This window comes from Cygnus olor, chromosome 3 (genome assembly GCF_009769625.2).
Source record: "Cygnus olor isolate bCygOlo1 chromosome 3, bCygOlo1.pri.v2, whole genome shotgun sequence".
In the NCBI taxonomy this organism is placed as follows: Eukaryota; Metazoa; Chordata; class Aves; order Anseriformes; family Anatidae; genus Cygnus; species Cygnus olor.
The window spans coordinates 103,202,325-103,223,180 of NC_049171.1; the positions used below are offsets into that span (position 1 = coordinate 103,202,325).

A 20,856-nucleotide genomic window follows, 5' to 3' on the forward strand; every position below is an offset into this window, starting at 1 on the left:
CACCTGTGAGATGGGTGAACATTTCCATACATATATGCTGCGCCTTTTCCCAGCTTGTCAGTGTACTGATCCAAGAGGCTCAGAACTATTTTGCCAAAGCCACCCTATAGGTCTCAAAAGTAAAGAGCTACAACAACTGCTGATTCAAGCATGCAATCTATCAGCAGGATAACTGAAGTCCCATTCCAAGTCACAGCACCAAGCCTGTCAGAGTTTAAGAAGCATTTGGACTGCGCTCTCAGTCATATGGTCTGAATTTTTGGGTAGACCTGTGTGGAGGCAGGAGTTGGACTCGATGATCCTTGTGGATTCCTTCCAACTCGGGATATTCTATGATTCTATGAACTATTCCCAGCACGTTCCAGCTGCTGGGTCACTGAGCTCCATAGCTTATGCTAACTGACTACTCCTGTTATAAATAATTGTTTGGAGATGTCACTGCAACAGTGATCTGCATTTAAGGCATAGTTTGCTGCAGAGATGATTTATTCTTTGAGAACCATCTTGTTATTATTACAATAATAAGTTCTTCCTACCCTATTAATACCATGGCAGTTAAAGACTTTCTGCTAGCATTTCCACAGGCACTCACAGTTTAACAAAGGTATATTTGTTTCTTCAAGAGCCATAGGCTCTTCCATCAGATTTTCATCTCCTGAAAATGGATTTCCACAGCATATATCCAGTAGAGCTCTCTGGAACCAGAGAGTTGGTAGGGGAAGTAAAAGACCTTTGCAGGTAAAAGACAGTAGTTATTCACAGGACTGGACAACTGCTTCTGCTACAGCAAAGTGCTTGCAAATTCGAGTCAAATAAAACCTTTTTTTTTTTTTTTTAAATCAATTTCTTTCTCCAGTCAAAAAGTCTAAATGCAAAATAAATTCCCAAAAGAAGTCTAAAGGGGACTTGTACTATGATTTCAGGTCCCAGCTGTGTTATCTCACAACTGCCTGCAGCTCAGAGCTGGACCTGCTCCATCCCCTTCCCAGCCCTGCTCTGCCACTCACCTGTTGCCACTGCGAACCAGATCCCAAAGCTGAGCTAGTCAAATTCTGTTCCTCCTCTTCTGCAAAGCTGGGGTCCCTGCCAGCTTGGTTACCTGAATTTCATTTCTCAGACAAATACCGGAGCTATGCTTAGGGAAGCCACAGAACTACTTATCATAGAATAACAGAATGGTTTGAGTTGGAAGGGACCTTGAAGATCACCCAGTTCCAACCCCGCTGCTATGAGCAGGGACACCGTCTACTAGATCACAAAGCCCCATCTAACCTGGCTTTGAGCTCTTCCAGGGTTGGGGCATCCACAGCTTTGCTGGGCAACCTGTTTCACTGCCTCACCATCCTCATAGTAAAGAATTTCTTCCTAGTGTCTAATCTAACTCTACCTTCTTCTAGTTTAAAACCATTACCCCTTGTCCTATTCCCTTTAGGCACTGGTAGGTCTGTCTCGAGCCTTCTCTTCTCTAGACTGAAAAACCCTCAGTCTGTCTGAGAAGACTCAGACTGTTTGCTCAGGAGAGGTACTCCAGCCCTCTGATCATCTTTGTGGCCCTCCTCTGGACCTACTCCAATAGGTCTACATCTTTCTTATGATTCACTGTTTTTGTAGTTTCACTGGCCTGGAGCAACTATAGCCTGCTAGAGGTTTTATTTCTCCTGGACACTTGTGAATAATTGCTGTTAAGAGACCATCCAGGGGACTCCTGCAGTTTCTAGAGAATGTAGAGGGAAGCTGCAGGTGCTCGACGTACCTGTGAATTTGGGCACAGAGGATTTTTAATTTTGGCCACAGCTGAACACTGCTCACGTAATGCTCTGAGCATTCTCTCTTCCCTATGAGTGCATTAAGATCAGGTGATTTCAGAAATACTCATTTGCACACTTAGATGGGTGCTAATGCAGGCAATGCTTGATCACTCTCTCTGCACGTACTCCTGGCATTTCCTGGCATTGAAGTCTCAGTATAAAAACAACCATTCAGAGTCCTTGGGTCCTCTGCTATTATCACAGAGGGGGGCTTGGGATGCCAAATTTCAAGATGTGCAATTTCACGTCTGGATCTCAAACCCCTCTGTGTGACAGCCCTATGTACCTGGAATACAGATTGAGGAATCATTTTTATTTTCCCACATTACTAGTTTAAAGAGTTCTAGTTCCATTCTTGATTTGCAAAGAGCAAACCATAATTTGTCCACAAATATTAGTTGTTGCTTCTTTAGCAAGACAAATTGTAGCCTTCTCAAGTGTCTCTACAAGCCATAGGAGACATTCTCCTTAGTTCATTCAATGCTTTGATGGGAAGAATCACATTTTTTCCTGTACAGAGCCATTTATAATTTATTTTTAATTTGTATGCGTGGCACAGTTTTGTCCGAGGAGTCTGCTGCTGCGGCTTCTGTAATATAATATTTCAGGAAGATTAGGATAAAAAAATGGATTGGAAAAGCTGTAAGTTTCATTACTTAGCTCTCTTTTTAGGGGGGGATGACTATTGGGGGTAGGAGTAAAAAACGACGATAAAACACGTGCTTTCAATAGTGACTGCTTATTTATCATACTTTCCCTGAAAAAAACTCAAAGTGTTATCAGTGGAAAGCCTGAGAAAGCTGTGTTTTCAAAAACTTGTGAGACTGGGAAAACATAAATTGCTTCATTATATAAGAATGGTTTGTTGCAGCTTCTGTCATCGTGCTGTCTAGCAGAAACAATGCTTGTGGTTTTAAGGTCTCAGATCAGCTTTGACTTCACCAAGATTTTTTATGGCCTTTTGTACTCACCTGACATGATCGGTATCATCAGCTAAACACCTGATATCACACTAAAGTGGCTTTAAAAGTGATCATGCCTGAACCAGATGTCCCTATTGCCCCACAACAAACATACTAATCATCTACATACACACACATACTCTATTCCTGCACAACATAAAATGAGTACAGGTAAATCACTTTCAGAAGGTCACTGCAGGAAATTTGGAGTGTGTGATGAACAGTTATTGCCGGAAGAAGCTGGGGGCACAGACCACCCACCCAATCATACACAAACAATGTCCCTTTCAGGGAAAAGGTATGTTGGGACCAGCACAAAGGAATTCAGGATCTTTTATATATAGCTCACAGGCCAATGCCAAAATTAGATCCATATTTACTTAAACTATTGGGGACGAGGGATTCATACTAGCCTCTATCCTGTGTAGGTACTTAGTACAAGTAGCCCCAGTCTTCATGGGTCTCTAGGGATTAATGGAATAGTAGTAATGTTGTGACTTTTCAAGATCTGTTGGTCCCAAGCTGGCAAAAAGAAATTGCTAGCTCACAACCCTGCTCCATGAGGCTGGAATATGAATAACAACAATGGTAGCTTACCATCTATTCAGTAACTGATATAAAAAGCCTAGAGAATCTCGGTCCAGTTCTTATCCATGGCATCCATATCCATCATGGGTGTACTCACGTGTGCACAGTCAGCTGTGTGGAGAAAATGAGACAGGTACTGACCACACATTACTTTTGTATGCTTATATCCTTAAGTCCCTCCTTAGGGCAGCAACCTTATTTTTAAACCACTTACAAGTCTGTATTCTGCTGACACAGTGAAGGGCATGGCAGTAATTTGGATCAAACATGAGCCACATAGCAAATCATTCTAGGGTCTTTACTGATATACATATTACACCCCTTTAATTATACCCACAACAAGGCACTAACAAGAAAAGCTCTGTAATAAATTAAGCCTATACTAATGACCTATTAACACCACAGCTGAGAATTTTTCTCCTGGGTGCACTCTCCCACTACAGTTACATGCTCCTTTTCTCCACCTGTAAAGTGTACCAACTTTTCAATGTCACTTTAAAAAGTTACACAATATTGCACCTGAAAGCTTTAGTTTGTTTAAAGGTCCAACTTCAGAGCTTTACCAGTCTGTCAACTGCACAGCAAACTGTTAAGTTGCCTCAGTGTTTCCATGGAAACAATAAAATGGCTGTTAATTTTAAAACACATGATAGGATATGACTCCCAGATGAGCTACTTCATGTTTGATGGGGTGTTTGCTTTTCTCACCTGCACTACAAGGTTCTGATCACCTCTAATCTTTCTGGATCATTCCTGTAGTGAGCTATATCAAGCTGGCTTGACCTTCTGCACAGACCTTATGCAGTCAAGAGCTTTATAGGAAAACTCTGTGCTGGTAGGTCTACCCATGAACATGCAAATACACTTACCTGGACTAATTTCACAAGCAGCTCCAGTCTTCCAGTCTTGGGGAGCTCAGTAGGCCGATGCACGGGCTCCTGCAGGACCTGCTCCCATTCTTGCTAGAAATACTGTGAGGGCGGCTGGCCTTATCCTCCCTCCTCACTCATTACATTCAGCCTGAAGGTGTGTGCAGCAAAGGAGAAGTGGTTTAGCTGTGCCTGATGAGAGAATAAGAAACAAAGGAGAGCCAGTGGCTGGTGAGAGAAGATGTTGAGAAAATTGGTAGTGTACCCAGTATTTGAACAGAAAGATGCTTGTCAACAGTGGAAAGTGACAAGATGGAGAACAGCCAAGAACTGCTGCTGTCCTTGAGCTAAACAGACTAGCTGGGGTACCCAAACGTCTTCTCTTCTTTGAGAACTCTCTGGGCATCACTAACAGATGTCACAGGACCTACAAAGCCTGATACCCTTTGTATCAATGTCAAATTAGACTCTCTTAGTCTTAGAAAATGCACTGAGACAGTAAGACTGGAAGTTGCCCAGTCACTGGCAACTGAAGGCTGGAGATATATTCTGAGGAAGAATTGCTATTGATTTTCCTTGTTCTTATACTCACCCCAGGCATCCTTTCTTGGCCACTGCCCAGGGACAGGATGTTGAGCCAGATGGACCTTTACTCTGAGCAAGTATAGCCTTTCTGATGTTCCTGTGTAAAGTATGACAAACTGGCAGTTGCAAAAAGCAGAACATTTTAATTTATTGCTGACAAAAATGTCAATTCAATTTCCATTGTACCAATTCTTAACATGCCTGATACCTACATCTGTCTTCTAATGAAAACAATACTAGTTAAAAGCAACATACTCAGAAACATGTTATTTAATAGCTCCTGGATTAGCTAATTGCTTCTTGGTTTTCTAATTTTCTTTTACTCTTCAGAGTAAAACTCCGAGGAAGGTAAGAACAACCAACCTCTCCGTGAAGAAGTTGGAGAACAGCCTAGAACTCCTGTTTTCTTTGGGTTATACAGGCTAGTTGGGAGCACAGCTTGTCTTTCTCTGAGTTCTCCACAAGGGTATAAAACCACAGACATGGTGTTTACTTTTGCAATTGTATACACTACCAGATATGGAAATAGCCCCACTGGATGTATTCTAAACCATCAAAACTAGTTTTCCTTTAATAAATGGGATATTGGCAAGTTAAATCCCATGTGGCTTCAAGTAAGCTCACCATTTCTTTACTCTCTATCCTGAAGCATTATGTAGTAGTGCTAAACTCAATTAAGGAGATGTCCGGAGAGAAATTGATCTCTATGTGCTACTTACTGACTTCATCTGGGTGCTTTCAGATTTAATTAATATTCCAAGAGTACATTTTAATCATTGAGTGAAAAGCCTTATGGCACCCAAATGGCAGTATTTGTTACATTAACCTGATAGCAGTACGAAAGGGGAATAATGATTTGAAAGGACAAAAAAGAATAAGTTCTCTCAAGGAGCAGGCCAAGCAGAGAAATAATGTGACGGAGGACAAAGACCCAATAGTGTGAATCATGAGTGATGAATTTGGCCTACTCATTGATGTCAACAGGATTTTGTTGTCATTAGGAAGGAAATAAAGGTTGATTTTTTTGTGGTCTCTGACTGCTGAAACCCCTAGCAGACGATCTATTGAACATCAATGCTACAGACTCTTTTTCAAGAACAATTCTGTATAATCAAAATTTGCCTGTTGGAGATTGGTAGTTTTAACCTTTATGGTTTCTTTTCAAAAAGTTTTATGGATTTTAAAGCTACTTTTTTTTGGACCATGGTGTCAAAAATTGCATTCTTGTTATTTATTTGAAAGAAAATAACTAATACCTTGTCTGGTACCTGACAAGAACAACTACTCAAGTCCAGAAAAGACTAAAAATTACCTAATTGAAAGCATTATATTTTGTAACACACAACAATACACAGTTAAAAGCCCACTGTCTACCTTAAGGAATTACACTTTACACTCTGCCTCCCATCTTGGGGTTCATTAACTTCATACACAGGTGGAACAACATTGTTAGAAACTAAGGGCTAAGAATTAAGTACAAACACGTATATAAGTGAACACAAAGGCTGTTAGTGTGTGAATCACTGAACCCACACTGGTGATTGAGTGTCAACAAATGTGTTAGGCTTACTGTGAGGACATGGAGGAAAGGAAGTTCGATTTGGAAATTACAGCAGTGATTGTCAAAATCTTAGGGCTGGGGCTTAGCTCCATCTAAAGTACCAAATTCTCTGTCCTTTCAGCCAAAAGTGTACCCTGAATCACATTTTTTGCAGTAAATGATTTAATAGCTGCCTTGGCCTTAAATCAACTGGCTGAGAAATCCACACTTGAGCTCAGTGAATAAATTGTTGCAGCGGTATGTTGGGGTTGCTCAGAGAATACCTGCTTTGAAGAATAAATTCTAATATATCTGTTTGTGGATATGGATGCTTTAGGTAGGACTGGCTGCAGTTAAGGTGTCTCCTTATTTTTGAGGTGTTACAGCTTTGACACGTTTCAGTAACGTGGGCTGATTCTTCCTATGTTGGCTTATTGGCGGAACTTGAATTAGTGTTGAAGGTTCACTTACAGTGTAAATAAATTAGAGAACAATACATTATTTTGTTCTAACACACCTTTCTTTTGCTTCTGAAAAGCTGTTGTACATCCCCGTCACAGTGCTCTCATAAAGAATATAGCTGAAACACTCTATTCACTACAGTCAAAGCAAAATCATCATTAGCTTCAAAGGGAATAGCATGTCATTTTACAAGTAAAATATACTGTCTTGTGGTACAGAAGTTTGATTTTCATTAACAAAGAGGTGGACGCTAAATTACTTGAACTCAGCTCTATTATTTTCACCTAAATATAGATACTCCTCTAGCCTCAGCACTACTCAGTAGAGTTCTTTGCTTTTAATGTTAAAAATGGACTTTGTCACACATACTTTTAAAACAATTTCAGATATTATGACAATGTCACAAAACTGTTTAAATCTTGAAGCTGTTCAAGTTCCTTGCTTTAAAAACTGACCATTTTTAAAATTTGGCTTGCATGTAAGGTTCCCCCACAGAAAGCTACATCATTTCCCCCATCTACCCAAGGGAAGTTTTGAGCAGAGCTTCCCTTTCATTAGAAAGGCACACGGATACTGTAGAAACCAATATATTCTTTTCTACACTACTACGAACTTACTTTAAAGTACTTCTGAAAAAGCAGTCTCCTAGTGAGGCAGTTGTATTACAAACAGCTTTGGGTCATGTCAAGTACTGCTAGAGAGATAAAGAAAAAAAAAATAATCTTGTAAAAATCTCTTAGCAGAGAATCACAAAACACTACTTTATTATTATTATTATTATTGGTTTGGGGGACTGAGCCAAATAATATTTAAAAAGCAGATGGGTCTCAGCTTCATCCTTCTAATGTAAAATGGATGTACTGTGTTGAGCAAATGCCTAATAACTCTGTGGGTGTTTGCTTAGAAATGCCATTTAGGTTAAACACTGCTGCAGTATCTGTACTTTAAAGGTTCACGTGTTGTTGCTGAATTTGAAAGAGGATGAAATGCAAATGCTTGTGTTGGTCATTTAGAAAAGGCAAAACTTTAAAAATCTCCTTTTGGAAAATAGTAAGACTACAGCAGCAAATAATACTCAGGACTGTGCAAACAACAGTGTAGCTTGTGCACTGATGTACACAAGGAGACAATGTCCGATGTACAAAGGGCTGCTCACATTCCTGACTTGTGTTACATGAGATCTGTTGTCTCCTGAGACGTTTCTGGGTTGGATGTATGGTCAAGGTAAAGTGTGTTTGCTCTGCCGTTGAAGAAATACATCTGTACCCTTAAACTGTTACATAGTGAAGTTGACTTTGTGACATTAGAATAAACTGTTCTTGAGACGGTCCCTGCATAGAAAGTTCATGTTTGGATTTATCCTTTAGGCACACATAGTTATGATCCAGAGCTCTGATTCAATCTCTTACTTAGTTTAGCATAACACTGGGCAAAAGCCTTGAATTGTTTCAAAGCATTCAAATGTGAAAACTAAAACTCCAGAAATGATGCAGCCCTGCTGAAAGTCAGAAGTGGGTCAATTTATGGAAGTCTACAGCAAGGACATCTTTGTGTACTTCACGGTGAACCTCCTTTTCACTGTCTAGGTATTTCTGACTGAGGCTGGATTCCAGTACTGGACATTATAGAATACATACTGAATATAAATACAAGGTTATTTTCCATCTTGATGCTAATATCAGCTGCAAGTCAGTTTTCATACTCTCTTAAAACAACTAAGTCTCTCAGCAGGGTTATGTTGCTGTAATTCCTCTTTGCTCATGACAATGCTGTAGAAAACACTGCCCTTACCTTCTCAACACTGCCTGAGCAATACAATAACCATGGGATGTTTTGACAGCATCTCCTTTGCAGTCTTTGGAAACAGAGTTTGCTGAAAATACCTTAAATAGCAAATTAGAAATCTGAGTTTATAAAAGGCTTTCTTCCTCAGTTTATCTGTTCTATGTGTATTTGTAAATCTTATCTTTACTAATGAAACAGCAAGAAGGAAGGAATGAGCTGGATTCTGTCCTGTCTCTGGCACCACCAGTAGAAATGTCAGCTCAGAGCTATTTGTAGATTTTTCTCTTGCTTGGGTGATGTGAGACAGAACAGGTTTCTCAGGAAGGGGGTAAGCCTGTGGGTCAGATTCTCTGCTGTAACACAGACTCGGTGATTTCAAAAAGTGATCATTATGCGACAGTCATGCTCCAAAAGTCACAGTGAGCTTCCATACTCCATAGTAATCAAGTCTCTTCACATTTCAGTTTATCCTGTCACACCTAGAATCAATGGCAGCTGCAGATATGCAGTACCTGTGGAAGACCTCTCCCTTCAGAAAAATTAGATATGGGATACAGCCTGTCAGATCATCTCCTGTCACCCTTCCTACAAGCAGTGAAGAATTTTCCCTTACAAAACCAAACATCTGAAAAGTATCTATTTCAGTCATATTTTGGAAGGGGAGCGGAAGGCTGATAGACCTGCAGTTCTAAGAAAATGCCAACATATTGACTAGGAAATTTGTGGCATAAGATATGTAAAAGCTCTCAGAGCTAGACCTGGATTAGATCTGGAAGAGAATTCAGAGCCTGTGTTTGCAGAGAAGCTGAGGCCAACTTTACCAGCCAGTCTGTAAACTACAGATCTAACTTCAAGATCTGACATGGGGCAGCTTCTGGGCTCTTCTCACAGAGGCCACCCCTGCAGCTCCCCTGCTACCAAACCCTTGCCGTGTAAACACGATACAATGTGCTATTATGACATTAGAGGAATAGGAAAGTTATGAAAGTAAGGAAGAAATAATACTTCCATTTTAAAGGCTCTTTAATTCAGCATCAGCCTGGTGGCTATGAAGAAGAGGCTCTTCAGAATCTGCAGTTACACTGCTTTCACACCATCACCACCTGTAACGTTTTGTAATGGCTTTAGCACAATGCCTCTCCAGGTATAAAGAAGCAAATGGCACTGTTCCAGAGAAAAGAATACATTGATATTTTTTCTAGTAGGAGGAATGAGTTTAAGCAAAACATTTTAACTCATGTCCCATCTTCCTTTCCTCCCTTCTCCTTTTTTCTCTCCTTTCCTACTGTGATTGCATATAAAATACGTAAGTCTCAAAGAGGCTGTTTTGCCTGAAGGAAAAGCATAGCCTACCTGCTAGACAACAAACTTACACCATGTTTCAGTCCTCTAAGAAAGCAATGATGCGGGAAATGACTTAACATGCAATTCAATCTATGTTCTAATATACACATTGGCATCACCAAGGTCACTGCTATAGCACATGTAGTTAGCACGCAGGAACACATGCCTCGGTGCGACACACAGCTCATAGCTGTTGACAACCAAAATCACCAGGCACAAGAAATACAGAGGGAGAAACCCTTGGAAATCAACGAATCAAGAAGGTGAAATGCAAAAGAAAGACTTGGAACTTAGGCATCTGAATGGCTGACACACTAAAGCTTAGTATCAGCCTCTGCTCTTGTAGGAATTGTGCTGCGATACAACAACAGGATAGTGAGAAGAGGAGGCTTCAGGGCTAACGCTACTGTCCTGCAGACAAGACATGGGTGAGTCAACAAAGACAGCAGGTGAGCTGCCTGGTTCAAATAGTAGTTAATAATATCTACCTTTGTAGAGAGCCCCAGTAGGGATCATAAAATGAAAAGGATAAAAACTATTCCCAAGATTGCACCCACATTTCCTTCTGGAACCCTGCACAACTTTTTTCTCACTAGCATCCCATTGCCTCCGGAAGAATAACCTATTCGTTGATGATTGTATATCAGGCAAAACATCTTTTACCATTTCTCTCCAAGTACGATATGGTTTGTGTTCTTACTGACTCTTCCTCCCCCATCTCCTCTGTGCTAAATCTTTCCTGCTCTTCTTCATCTGACGAAGGGGACTGCACACACCCAGCAAGCAGCACCAAACCCATTGGGCCTGCTGTTGCTAAGAGACTGAATTTTGAAAATATGGAGAGACCCTGCCCACACGATTTCCCCTCTGGCTCCCAATATTCCTCCTATTGCTACTGTCGGTTCTTACAGTTGACGCAACCTTGGTATCATCAATACACATGGTTTTTATGGGGTATTTCTTCCCCCTGACTCTCACAGTACATAGGCAAATGTATTTGCTCATGCCTATAGAAAGGACAGCAAGTTTCAAACGATAACAAATCCGCTGACACATGAAAGTTTTGGGGAAGTTTCAGAAACTCTCCTAGAGTATTGTCATATTGCTAGGCAGACAGAAGGTATCTGATCACTTTGGTCCTTGACAGTAGCGACAGACTGCTGCAGAATCACAATTGGTTGTGATTTTGAAGTCTGTTTGCTGCCTCCCTCTTCCAGGCACACAGCTGACAACTTGCTAGATATCTTGCTCTCCATTAATATAGGGTCAGTGATAAATATGAGAGAATTCAACCAGCCTTAGCTTCAGGAGCCATCTAGTCGTGCCTTTGTAAACAGGACCGAAAAGCCTTCCATGCAGTCAGATCACAACTCTTTGCCTAAATATGCATATAAAGCAATCAAATCTTCTGCTGATCTCTTTGCTTATCTGAATAAAGGTGTGTTTTCTACTCATGGATCATTTGACTGTGATTTTAAGGATTTTTAGGATAAGATCCATCTGTCCTAGGAAGATTAAGGACTAAATCCCTTGTGCTTCATTTGCAACGTTATATGGCATCTGTAGCTATTGCAAAGATTGTCACTACAAGTATTCCCCTTCCATGTGCTAAAAGGCAATTTAGGATTAAAGTCCTGGGCAGGCTACCTTAGGTCAGCAAAAACCTATAACAAAGAAATCAGAAGTACATGGGAAGCTGATGAGCAAAGCAGCAAGTAGAGACTGACCACTGCACAAATTCTTCCCCCGATGAAGGATTAGAGATAACCTGAGAACATGACAGGTTTGAGGACACAGCTCTTCAGAAGGGTAGAAGGGTAAGTCATACACAGAAGAAGCAGACACTGATAAAAACAAGTTTTCTGCACACTGTTTATAAGGAATGGGGAATGTAGAAAAGATGCCAAGAACAGCCATATATTTTTCTAGGGAAGAAAGCAGAGATGCTGTCAGAAGTTGAGATCATGCCAAAAATAGTTATAAATTTTTTTTAGAATGTCACAAGGCTGACAAAACATCAGGGCCAGATGGGATCTGTCTGAGAAAAATCAAGCAATTAACTAAAAAAATGTGGTGGCATATGAATCAAAGGAGCAAGGTCCATCATGCTTTACCCTGCCAGTTTCACATCGGCAACTGAGTGAAATAAGCCCTGCCTGGCCTCAGGAAAAAGCCATGCTGTGTGTGCCGCAGGAACAGGAGGGAGGAATCAGGAGGATCCTGGTTCTTGTGGGAAAAAACTTCATGCTGTTTCAGTCATAATGCTGTGTGTGTGAGGCAGCCGTCTCAAAAGGCAGCACGTACCTTTGGAGAACACTGCTCTTCACTTTCTCCTGGTAGTTGAGTACGAGGGATGCTGACACTGCTTCTGGGACAAAAGGTGCTAGTATATACTGAGGTTTATGCAGGATCCAAAAACCAGGAAGAAACCCACAGCTTGACTTCCAGAACGAGGGGGTGGATATGGAACGGAGGCACTAATGAAGGGTACACAAGAGCCACTCAGGAAGTTATGACTTCATTAATGATAATGACTAGATGGGGAATCATACTTAAATCTGTTAGACATGGATTTTCTAGTTTAATTGGATATTAGAAATGCTCTTTTATATGCAGTAAAATCTAACGTGGAAGTCTGTTCATCAGGGCAAAGGTTCTCAAGTAACTAGACTAAAGTTTCACATGAGAGAGGAAGAACTTGGGATGTCTTGCAGATAAAGTACTAGGATGCTTATGGTGAGATCATGGGATTGAATATCAGTCTCTGGTGACATGACTGGGCAGTTCTCTACTACTGCACCATTAATAAGTATTCTGGCTGGCTCAGCCAACATTCCTATAGAGCCCTGGAGAATTGTATGCTGGAGTGTAGTGTTTGCCAGCTATTTGTGACACAGAGCCCAGTGCATGTTCTGTAGGCCTCCTTTTGTGCAGAATATCATTTGGGGATGAAGAGAGACACCAACAACTACAATCTCAAAAAAAATATATATATATATATATATCAGTTTAAATCAGACAGTTTTACTTAAGGGTTGAAAACGGAGGCTGATCTCCTTCCCTGAGCATTTGAAAACTGAAAGCAGCAATGCTGTTCTCTTTCCTTGTGCTCTCCAGTCATCTATCCAGAATCTATGTAGCCTGGGAAATTCAGAAATGTAATAATCTCCACTGTAAACACCCCTTTCAGGATTTACAGAATGTTTCCTGTCTAGTCACCATTGCACTTGACTCAACTCTCAACTAATGTACCGGCTGTATTCTTCCCATGGGCAAGAATAACTCAAATGGAGATCAGCAAATGCAACACTGATTGCATTCTAGATTAAAATGAACTTAAGCAGGTTTTGGCTTTTATGCCAAGAAATAATTTAAAATAATTTTCCAACTCCAGCAGGAAGGGCAGGTAAGAAACAGATAGATCTCAGGAAGAAAATAAATATATTTTAGGGAGTAGTGGTCCAGCCTGATAGCATAAAAGCCTCTTTTACAGTTAGTTGAATTGCTGAAATAAACGAAGAACCAGGAGGTCACTGGCCTCCCTCCCCACATGTCCTTCCCCAACAGGGCATTCACTCCCTCTGCATGCTACACATATCATCTCTCATTGCCTGAGAAACAGCTTCTGTCATTATTGCTTTCTTGGTTATGCTAATTTTCACTTTTACATTCTCATCTCGTGCCAGAATTAGTTGGGTGCATTATGCTTCAAGTGAAGCTTTGCTATTTCCTCTTTTGCTGAACAAGCTTGAAAAAAAAATAGTTTCTCTCCTATTTTAATTCCTAATAGCCACAGAATATTGCTATGATTTGTAGCTCTCTGGTGCATGTCAGCATAGTATTTATAAAATGGGCAAGTACAGTCCCAGAAAATTAAGTCTCCTACTTGCTCATAAGAGAGATACAGACTTGGCAGCATCAGAGAAAGTTCTTATTGCAGTAACTACTTAACTGTGCATAGATAAATCTTCTCCTGACCATAACAAAAGACCTACTGAAGAATATGTGAATATCAGGCCTGTCTCTACCGACAGAAAGCAGAGGACATAGGTTTTACAGTATTTTTTTCCACACCTAAGAGAGATTTCCACACCTAAGAGAGCTCACAGGATGACTGTTCACTGAGTCCCATCTCTACTGGAAACCTTGAAGTCCACCGGGTTATATCACAAAACAAAACAACAAAACACCTCTGATCCTTACATTTCACAGCCCATCAGTTAACTCAAGAAAGCAAACTCAGGCAAAAGCCTTTGTTCTCAGCACATCTTGTTGAAACTGTTAAACTCTTGGTGAGGATATCTACACTTTGAAATACACCAGAGAGCTAATGCTGTTCCCCAAAGAGAGGGACAAAAGCTTTCAACACAGACCAGGAATCAGGCAGCCACGTGTAAAACAATATAAAACTCCTTACACTCTATATATAACACTCTCCATCCCACTGGAAATCCCTGAGCTAACCAGCAGTGCTTACTGCTCCTGTCTATTCAGATGTGACCTGTGTCGCAGTAGCTGTTGACTTCAGATCAACTGACATTACAAAGCTGTGGAAAATTGTAGCAGTGAGACAAGGACTGAAATGCTTGTACTTTTTGGACTTGTAACTCATTTTTAAAATTGTTCCTTCCAGATAAGGGGTACAACAGTATGAGGAAGACATGCATTTACACTGCTCTCATGTTGGTAAATAGAAGATCTCATTCATCACAGCTGTCAAATAGGTGCCTTTCTCCAAGATCAAAACTTATATATGCTGGTAAATCAGCCTCTGTTGGCATCATGATTTAAGGGAATCTTAAGAAAGGGGAGCAGCATATGTTTTTCTATTTCACAGCTTTCTGAAAAGACTGTCTTACAAAATATAACATTTAATCCTGTCTGAGCCAGCTTTTACTAAGAAAGTATTATATAAGTAGCAAGGAATCTGATCTGAATCGTAACTTCATTTAAGATGGAGCATAGAATCATAGATGCATTAAGGTTGGAAAAGACCTTCAAGATCATCTGGTCCAACCATCCCATTACTACCAATGTCACCCACTAAACCATGTCCCTAAGCACCATGTCCAACCTCTCCTTGAACACCCCCAGGGACAGTGATGCCATGCTGGAGCCTAGAGTATCTCCTGGTGATCCTGGTAGTATCACATACTCTCAGTACAAAGCAGAACACAGCCACAAGTGCCACCATTAAAAGTTTTAGGCTAATAGAAACTTACAGAAAGAACAAGACTTTCTGTTATTTTGACAGAGAAAAACTCCAAACAGAAGATGAATTAATAAATATGAAACTACTACTGCTCCCTCTGGAATCAGTGCAGGATTTCTGTGAGATTTGGCACAAAGAATACACTTCAGCTTGATTTGTCAGTCTGAAGTGCGTAACAAAACTTATCCGGAGTCTTGTGAGTGCAGGATATACTTATGTACTCTGTAAGCAATAAATGTAGCTCTCATCTGCACTAGGAAGGGTCCATTGAGTCAAGTCCAACCTCATGGAACTGCCTGACATCTGTAAGATGGGAACAACTTATGGGGTCTCAGTGCCATTACAGTCCAGTCAGAACAGAGTCTACAAGTAGCGCTGGGTGAATAAAGCATTCATCTGCACAGAAGTATACTTCTTCCTTGCCTTCCCATTTCCATTTTCAACTGATAGAATGGATTTGTTAATGACACTCATATCTGTGATCCAAGAACTCTAATCTGAATGCATTTAATTGATCTCTTTTGTTCAGAGAAAACTGGACTCCTTGAAACAAACTCTGCTTTCAGATGCAACATGCTGTGCAATACTGGATTTATAGGGGTATAATCAGAGTGCAGACTGCAGATCCCCTCCTGCCCCCATGGGACTGTCAGTGAGCAATAGCTCCGCTTAGCTTATTGTTTTTGTCAATAACACCTATCATTTGATTTGTGTTGTTATATCTCTCTTAACATGCTTGTATGATACTTAAGATGACAGCTTAGGAATGGATCCAAGCTCAGCAGTGGGGTGTATTTCAAAGAAACTGACCCATAGTTACTTTAGGTTATGTCAATCGTATTCAACTTGGAGGTTTTCTCCCTTTTCATTGGGGAGAAAGAAGAAAAAAAAAAAAAAAAAAGGACTCGGGCGTTCTGGTGGACAAAAGGCTCGACATGAGCAGGCAGTGCACATTTGCAGCCCAGAAGACCAACTGTGTCCTGGGCTGCACCAACAGAGGAGTGGACAGCAGGTCGAGGGAGGGGATTGACCCCCCTCTGCTCTGCCCTTGTGAGGCCCCACCTGGAGTGCTGAGTCCTGGTCTGGGGCCCTCAGCACAAGAAGGATGTGGGGCTGTTAGAATGGGTCCAGAGGAGGACCATGAAGTTGATCAGAGGACTGGAACACCTCTCCTACAAAGAAATGTTGAGAGAGCTGGGGATGTTCAGCCTACAGAAGAGAGGGCTCCGGGGAGACCTCATTGCGGCTTTCCAGTACTTAAAGGGGACTTATAAAAGAGATGGAGAGCAACTCTTTGCTCAATCAGATAATGACAGGACAAGGAGGAATGGTCTTAAACTAAATGAGGACAGATTTAGACTAGATGTTAGGGGGAAATTTTTCGCTCAGAGGGTGGTGAGGCACTGGCACAGGTTGCCCCATCCTTGAAGGTGTTCAAGGCCAGGTTAGATGGGGCTCTGGACAAGCTGATCTAGTGGGTGGCATCCCTGCCTATGGCAGGGGTGTTGGAAGTAGGTGATCATAGAATGACTTGTGTTGGAAGGGACCTCTAAGATCATCTAGTTCAAGCCCCCCTGCCATAAATACCTAACAGGAATTCCTCTAGTGAAAATACAGTTTTAAAGCGTGCAGTAAGACACGGACTACCTCTCATGCAGAAATCCTGTATGCATATCACACTTATGCTTTGTATCAGGATTAATGCCTTTAATATTTCTCCCAGTTCCTTTGCTGAAAGCCGTCTGCAACGCGCAGCCTTGCCATCATTTCTAACTACAGACACATTCAAGTCTTATTACCATTTCCCATTTTACTGTGTGAATAAATACCAGCCCTACAAAAGGATATTTCACTTTGCAGTACTGATGTGAATGAAGATACATTTCCACATTATCCCAAGCCATGATTAACTTGTGGGGTGTGTATTTTTATTTTCTCCTCTAACTCTTGTGGCTCTCCCCCCTTCCCCTCTCCCTCTTGACAGCGCTTTTTCAGACAACAAACGAGCAGCTAACTGCGTGGGCTTCATTTACAGCTCCTCTTACACCTGCAGGCAGCTATGTTTAAAAATACGAGGGGCAGGCAGCGCTTTTTAGCGCTACCAGCGGCGCTGCGGGGAGGAAAGGACCGTGTGAGGAACCGGGCACGGGGGGGGCTCGCCTGAGGCGACCGGGCTTCGCTGAGGCGCCGCCGGGGCGGGAACGGCCGCGGGAGCGCGCGCGCGGTGCCGGGGGGAGTGGGGGGGGCGGGGGCCGCTGGCACCCAGGCGGGGCCGCGCAGCGGCGGGAGCGCGCGGAGGCGGCAGCTCGGAGCCCGCCGGGGCACCGCCAGCGTCGGCCGCGCCGGCCATGGATCCCTTGCCCAAAGACGGCGAGAGCGCAGCGGCCGGGGAGCCCAGCCGGGGCGCCGGCTCCTCCAGCGGGGTGGTGGTGCAGGTCCGGGAGAAGAAGGGCCCCCTGCGCGCCGCCATCCCCTACATGCCGTTCCCCGTGGCTGTCATCTGCCTCTTCCTCAACACCTTCGTGCCAGGGCTGGGTAAGGAGCTCCGGGGCGACCGGGGCGGGGATCGCGCAGCCGGGGCCGCACGCCTCCCACCTGCCGCCGCTTCGCTCGGGCACCGCGGCGATAACTTCGGCCGAGGTGCCGCAGCAGGCGGGGAGCGAGCCCCCGCGACAAGTTCCGTGCCGGGGCCGGCCGCGGAGCCCCGGGGGGGGTGCCGGGGGCGCGAGCCTCGCGCGCGGCCGTTGGGCGCCTCAGGGCGGTGCCGGCGCCTCCAGCCCTGCCCCGGGGCGCTGCGGGCGTTGGGACTCCTAAAAACTTAGTTCTGGTGAGAGGACCGAGACACGGAGTGACCACCACATCGCCTGCCCGCCGAGGCTGGTGGTCAGAGTCCTCCAGTCACGGTCTTGCCGAGTTTCCCAAGGAGGCTGACAGAAATAAAGCGTACCGCTGTCCAAGGGAGCGATGTCGAGAAACTATAGGAATTTGCTTCTTCTTGGTATGAGGTCCCAAGGAAGAGGTTCAGGTAGCGTATTTGTAAACTGTGGCTGTATTTTTGTATTCTACCGATAAGCAAAACACTCCCATTATAAAAGAAACAAACAAAAAAAGTAGTCCATACCTTGAATCTACCATAGTCCTGGATACTATTTCAGCTACTGTGGCCATTACTGAAGATTTCTCTGCAGAAACAGCAGCGCCTAGCTTGTCCTGTACTTTAAAAGCCACTGCCCTGCCCCTACCCATCTTATTTTCAGGTGGCTTAATTCCTTAATGAACCTGAAATTCTTAATGTTCTTAACAATTAACAATTCTTAATCGTTCTTAATGATTAAAGAATCACCTAAGTCTGGTTTACTATGTGCAACGTGTACAAGTCATCGTTATTTCTGTGTGCCTGCTGTTAACCTACAGGTGTGTTCCTGAGGAAAACGTTCACCTTTTTAAATCCCTCATAATTTTCCTGTAGAAAGAATGGTATTGGTATATATGCTTCCAGATGTAATGCTGCACCCTCAGGTGTGTTGTTTTCACAGTCCTTAGTGCAGACACCTGAAGATCCTGGAGTGATGAATCAAATAGAAACTCCCTGGTTCAGTACTTCCATGAGTTTTTATGTTATTGTCACTTATTGTCACGATTTCCCACCATCCTCAGAGAGAGGTTTTCAAAATCAGAGCTAAATGAATGTAGTTCTCCATTGCATTGAAGATGCTATGTCTTCACTGTAGACAAAGGAAAAAAAATGTAGATGGGGAGACTTAAAATACCCTTTTCCTATCACATTTGAATAATATGATTTTGATATAATATGTGCTTTGTACAGCACACTAGAAAATCCTCCCTGTCCTTCCCTCATCCTAGGAGGGTAAACTCTTTAAGCTGTCCTCATGCCAGAATTGGCTTGAGGTGTGGTTATCTGCACAAGCTCTTCTTTGCTGCTGCTGCAGGGCTGTTGGAGATAACCGGTGCTGTGCCTTCCCTCACATGGAAGGGATCAGTCACGAACAGCAGTAGGTAGCGCTTCCTTTCTAAAGACTGGTGTATAGGGCTCCCAGCCCATGCTGGCTTGAAGGCTTGAGTGTTGAATCTGGATTTTGCAGCCCTGCTGGTTGCACTATCACAGTTTGGCTGCACCAGCCCCAAATGGTATTATTTTGCTTGCCTGTTTCATTTTTTAATGACCTTAGATTTTTTAAGGTCCGTTTTCCTTTTGATAAGCTGATTTCAGTAGTACTTTCTGGCTGTCTGTTCATCCTGATCATCTGTCATGAAAGTAGCAAAACAAACATACTACAACTTAAAATAAATAAATAAATAAATCTTCTGTCTGGCATTCCCACAGACTGGCCAAAAGCTTTGTTTGGGAGGTGCATCCCAGATTCCCTATGCAAAGCACAGCACTTAGTCCATACATAAATGAGCTTTTCTCTTAATTAAGCTGCTGATGTCCTATACATTTTCATATAAAAAATTTACTCTGAGGTAATATAACCAAGTAGAATATGACTGTGTAGAGTCTCAGCCAAATCCTGTCATATATCACACAGCTTATATGCAAGGAGAAACAGGAGGGATACAAATCTGCTGGTAGGAATAGTCAGGGTAAAAAGAGATCTTGTGTCAGTGTCGCACTTCAGCTATCTCCATGAACTGAGCAGCACTTACAAAATAAATATTTGCGATGATGTGAAGTATTCACATCTAGCATCTGAGCCTGTTCCCAGTGAAGTAAATGGCAAAATTCCCATCAGTTCCTGTAGTACAGATTTTTAACATGTTAAAATGATGTTTCACAGGCTTGCTATATATTTTGTCTGCTTAGGTGGAGAGTGTGACTTTGTACTGGTGATAACAGAAGTTCTCCGTTTTCCAGTCCTCAAATTCTGTTCCTCATCTGTTTTGCATGTAGTTGTAATTGATCTGTAGTCTCTGCAGTGTAATTGTAATAAAAGGTCAAAAGCCACTGGAATAGGCAAGGAAGTAGGTAATGCTGAATAAATCCAATGTTCCACTGCTTGGAGCCCAGTACGTTTGATGTGTTCGTTAGTGCCTAGTACCTCAGACAAGTAATATCCAAACAGAACTTAAGCACTGATGCACTACCAAACACACACAGGAGGTCCCTTAGCATCTGAAAGCTTCTCCTTTCTTCAGTTAAATTATCTTTTTTATGTTATGGAAGTCATCTATGAGGGTGAAATCTGAGAATTTTAAACATCCAGTTTATTTTTCCTGCATGCTATTTATGTTTTGCTGTATTACTCTGTTTGGAAAGGAGAAGTAATACTTTCTCTTTGTTTATAATCTTTTTTTTTTTTTTTCCCTAGTTGGGTAATTTTTAGGGTTTTCTGTAGTAACCCAGAACTGCAGTTTTTAAGATGCATTGTAAACTGTTTTAATTACCCTTTGCATAAATATTACAAAAGACTCATGGGAAATTTTTCATGTTCAGGGGATATGTTAAATTTTGCCCTGCCAAAAATTAGATTTCCAGACCAAATACATTCTAGAGAAACTTGATTAGCCCATCTACTTGTAGTCTGCTTTGTGGAGCAGCTTTGAAATTGTATGCTGCTTCCACTCATTACGATAGATGCAACTGCTTGGTGATGTCCTGGATCAGGATTTTCCATGGTGTGCTGTGGTCTTCCTCATATGCATCTGGTAGGGCTGCAGGACTGAGCAGTAACAAAGGTGT

General features: G+C 42.2%; 1 protein-coding gene and 1 long non-coding RNA gene across 2 annotated transcripts in view; one reads left to right on the forward strand and one right to left on the reverse strand.

The window, feature by feature from the left end:
• Positions 1-489: 489 nt before the first annotated feature.
• Positions 490-15,448, reverse strand: LOC121068508. The gene is made up of 6 exons (XR_005818915.1): positions 15,377-15,448; positions 7,432-7,508; positions 4,820-4,909; positions 4,228-4,419; positions 3,368-3,469; positions 490-730 (listed from the first exon to the last, which is right to left on the reverse strand). It is a non-coding gene; the product is annotated as an uncharacterized LOC121068508 (long non-coding RNA).
• Positions 15,449-17,402: 1,954 nt separating this feature from the next.
• Positions 17,403-20,856, forward strand: part of STUM (stum, mechanosensory transduction mediator homolog) — a 38,886-nt gene continuing 35,432 nt past the window's right edge. The window contains exon 1 of the mRNA XM_040550634.1: positions 17,403-17,690. Coding sequence (XP_040406568.1) covers positions 17,504-17,690 — 187 coding nt within the window. The 5' untranslated portion in view covers positions 17,403-17,503. The remainder of the gene's footprint in view (positions 17,691-20,856) is intronic.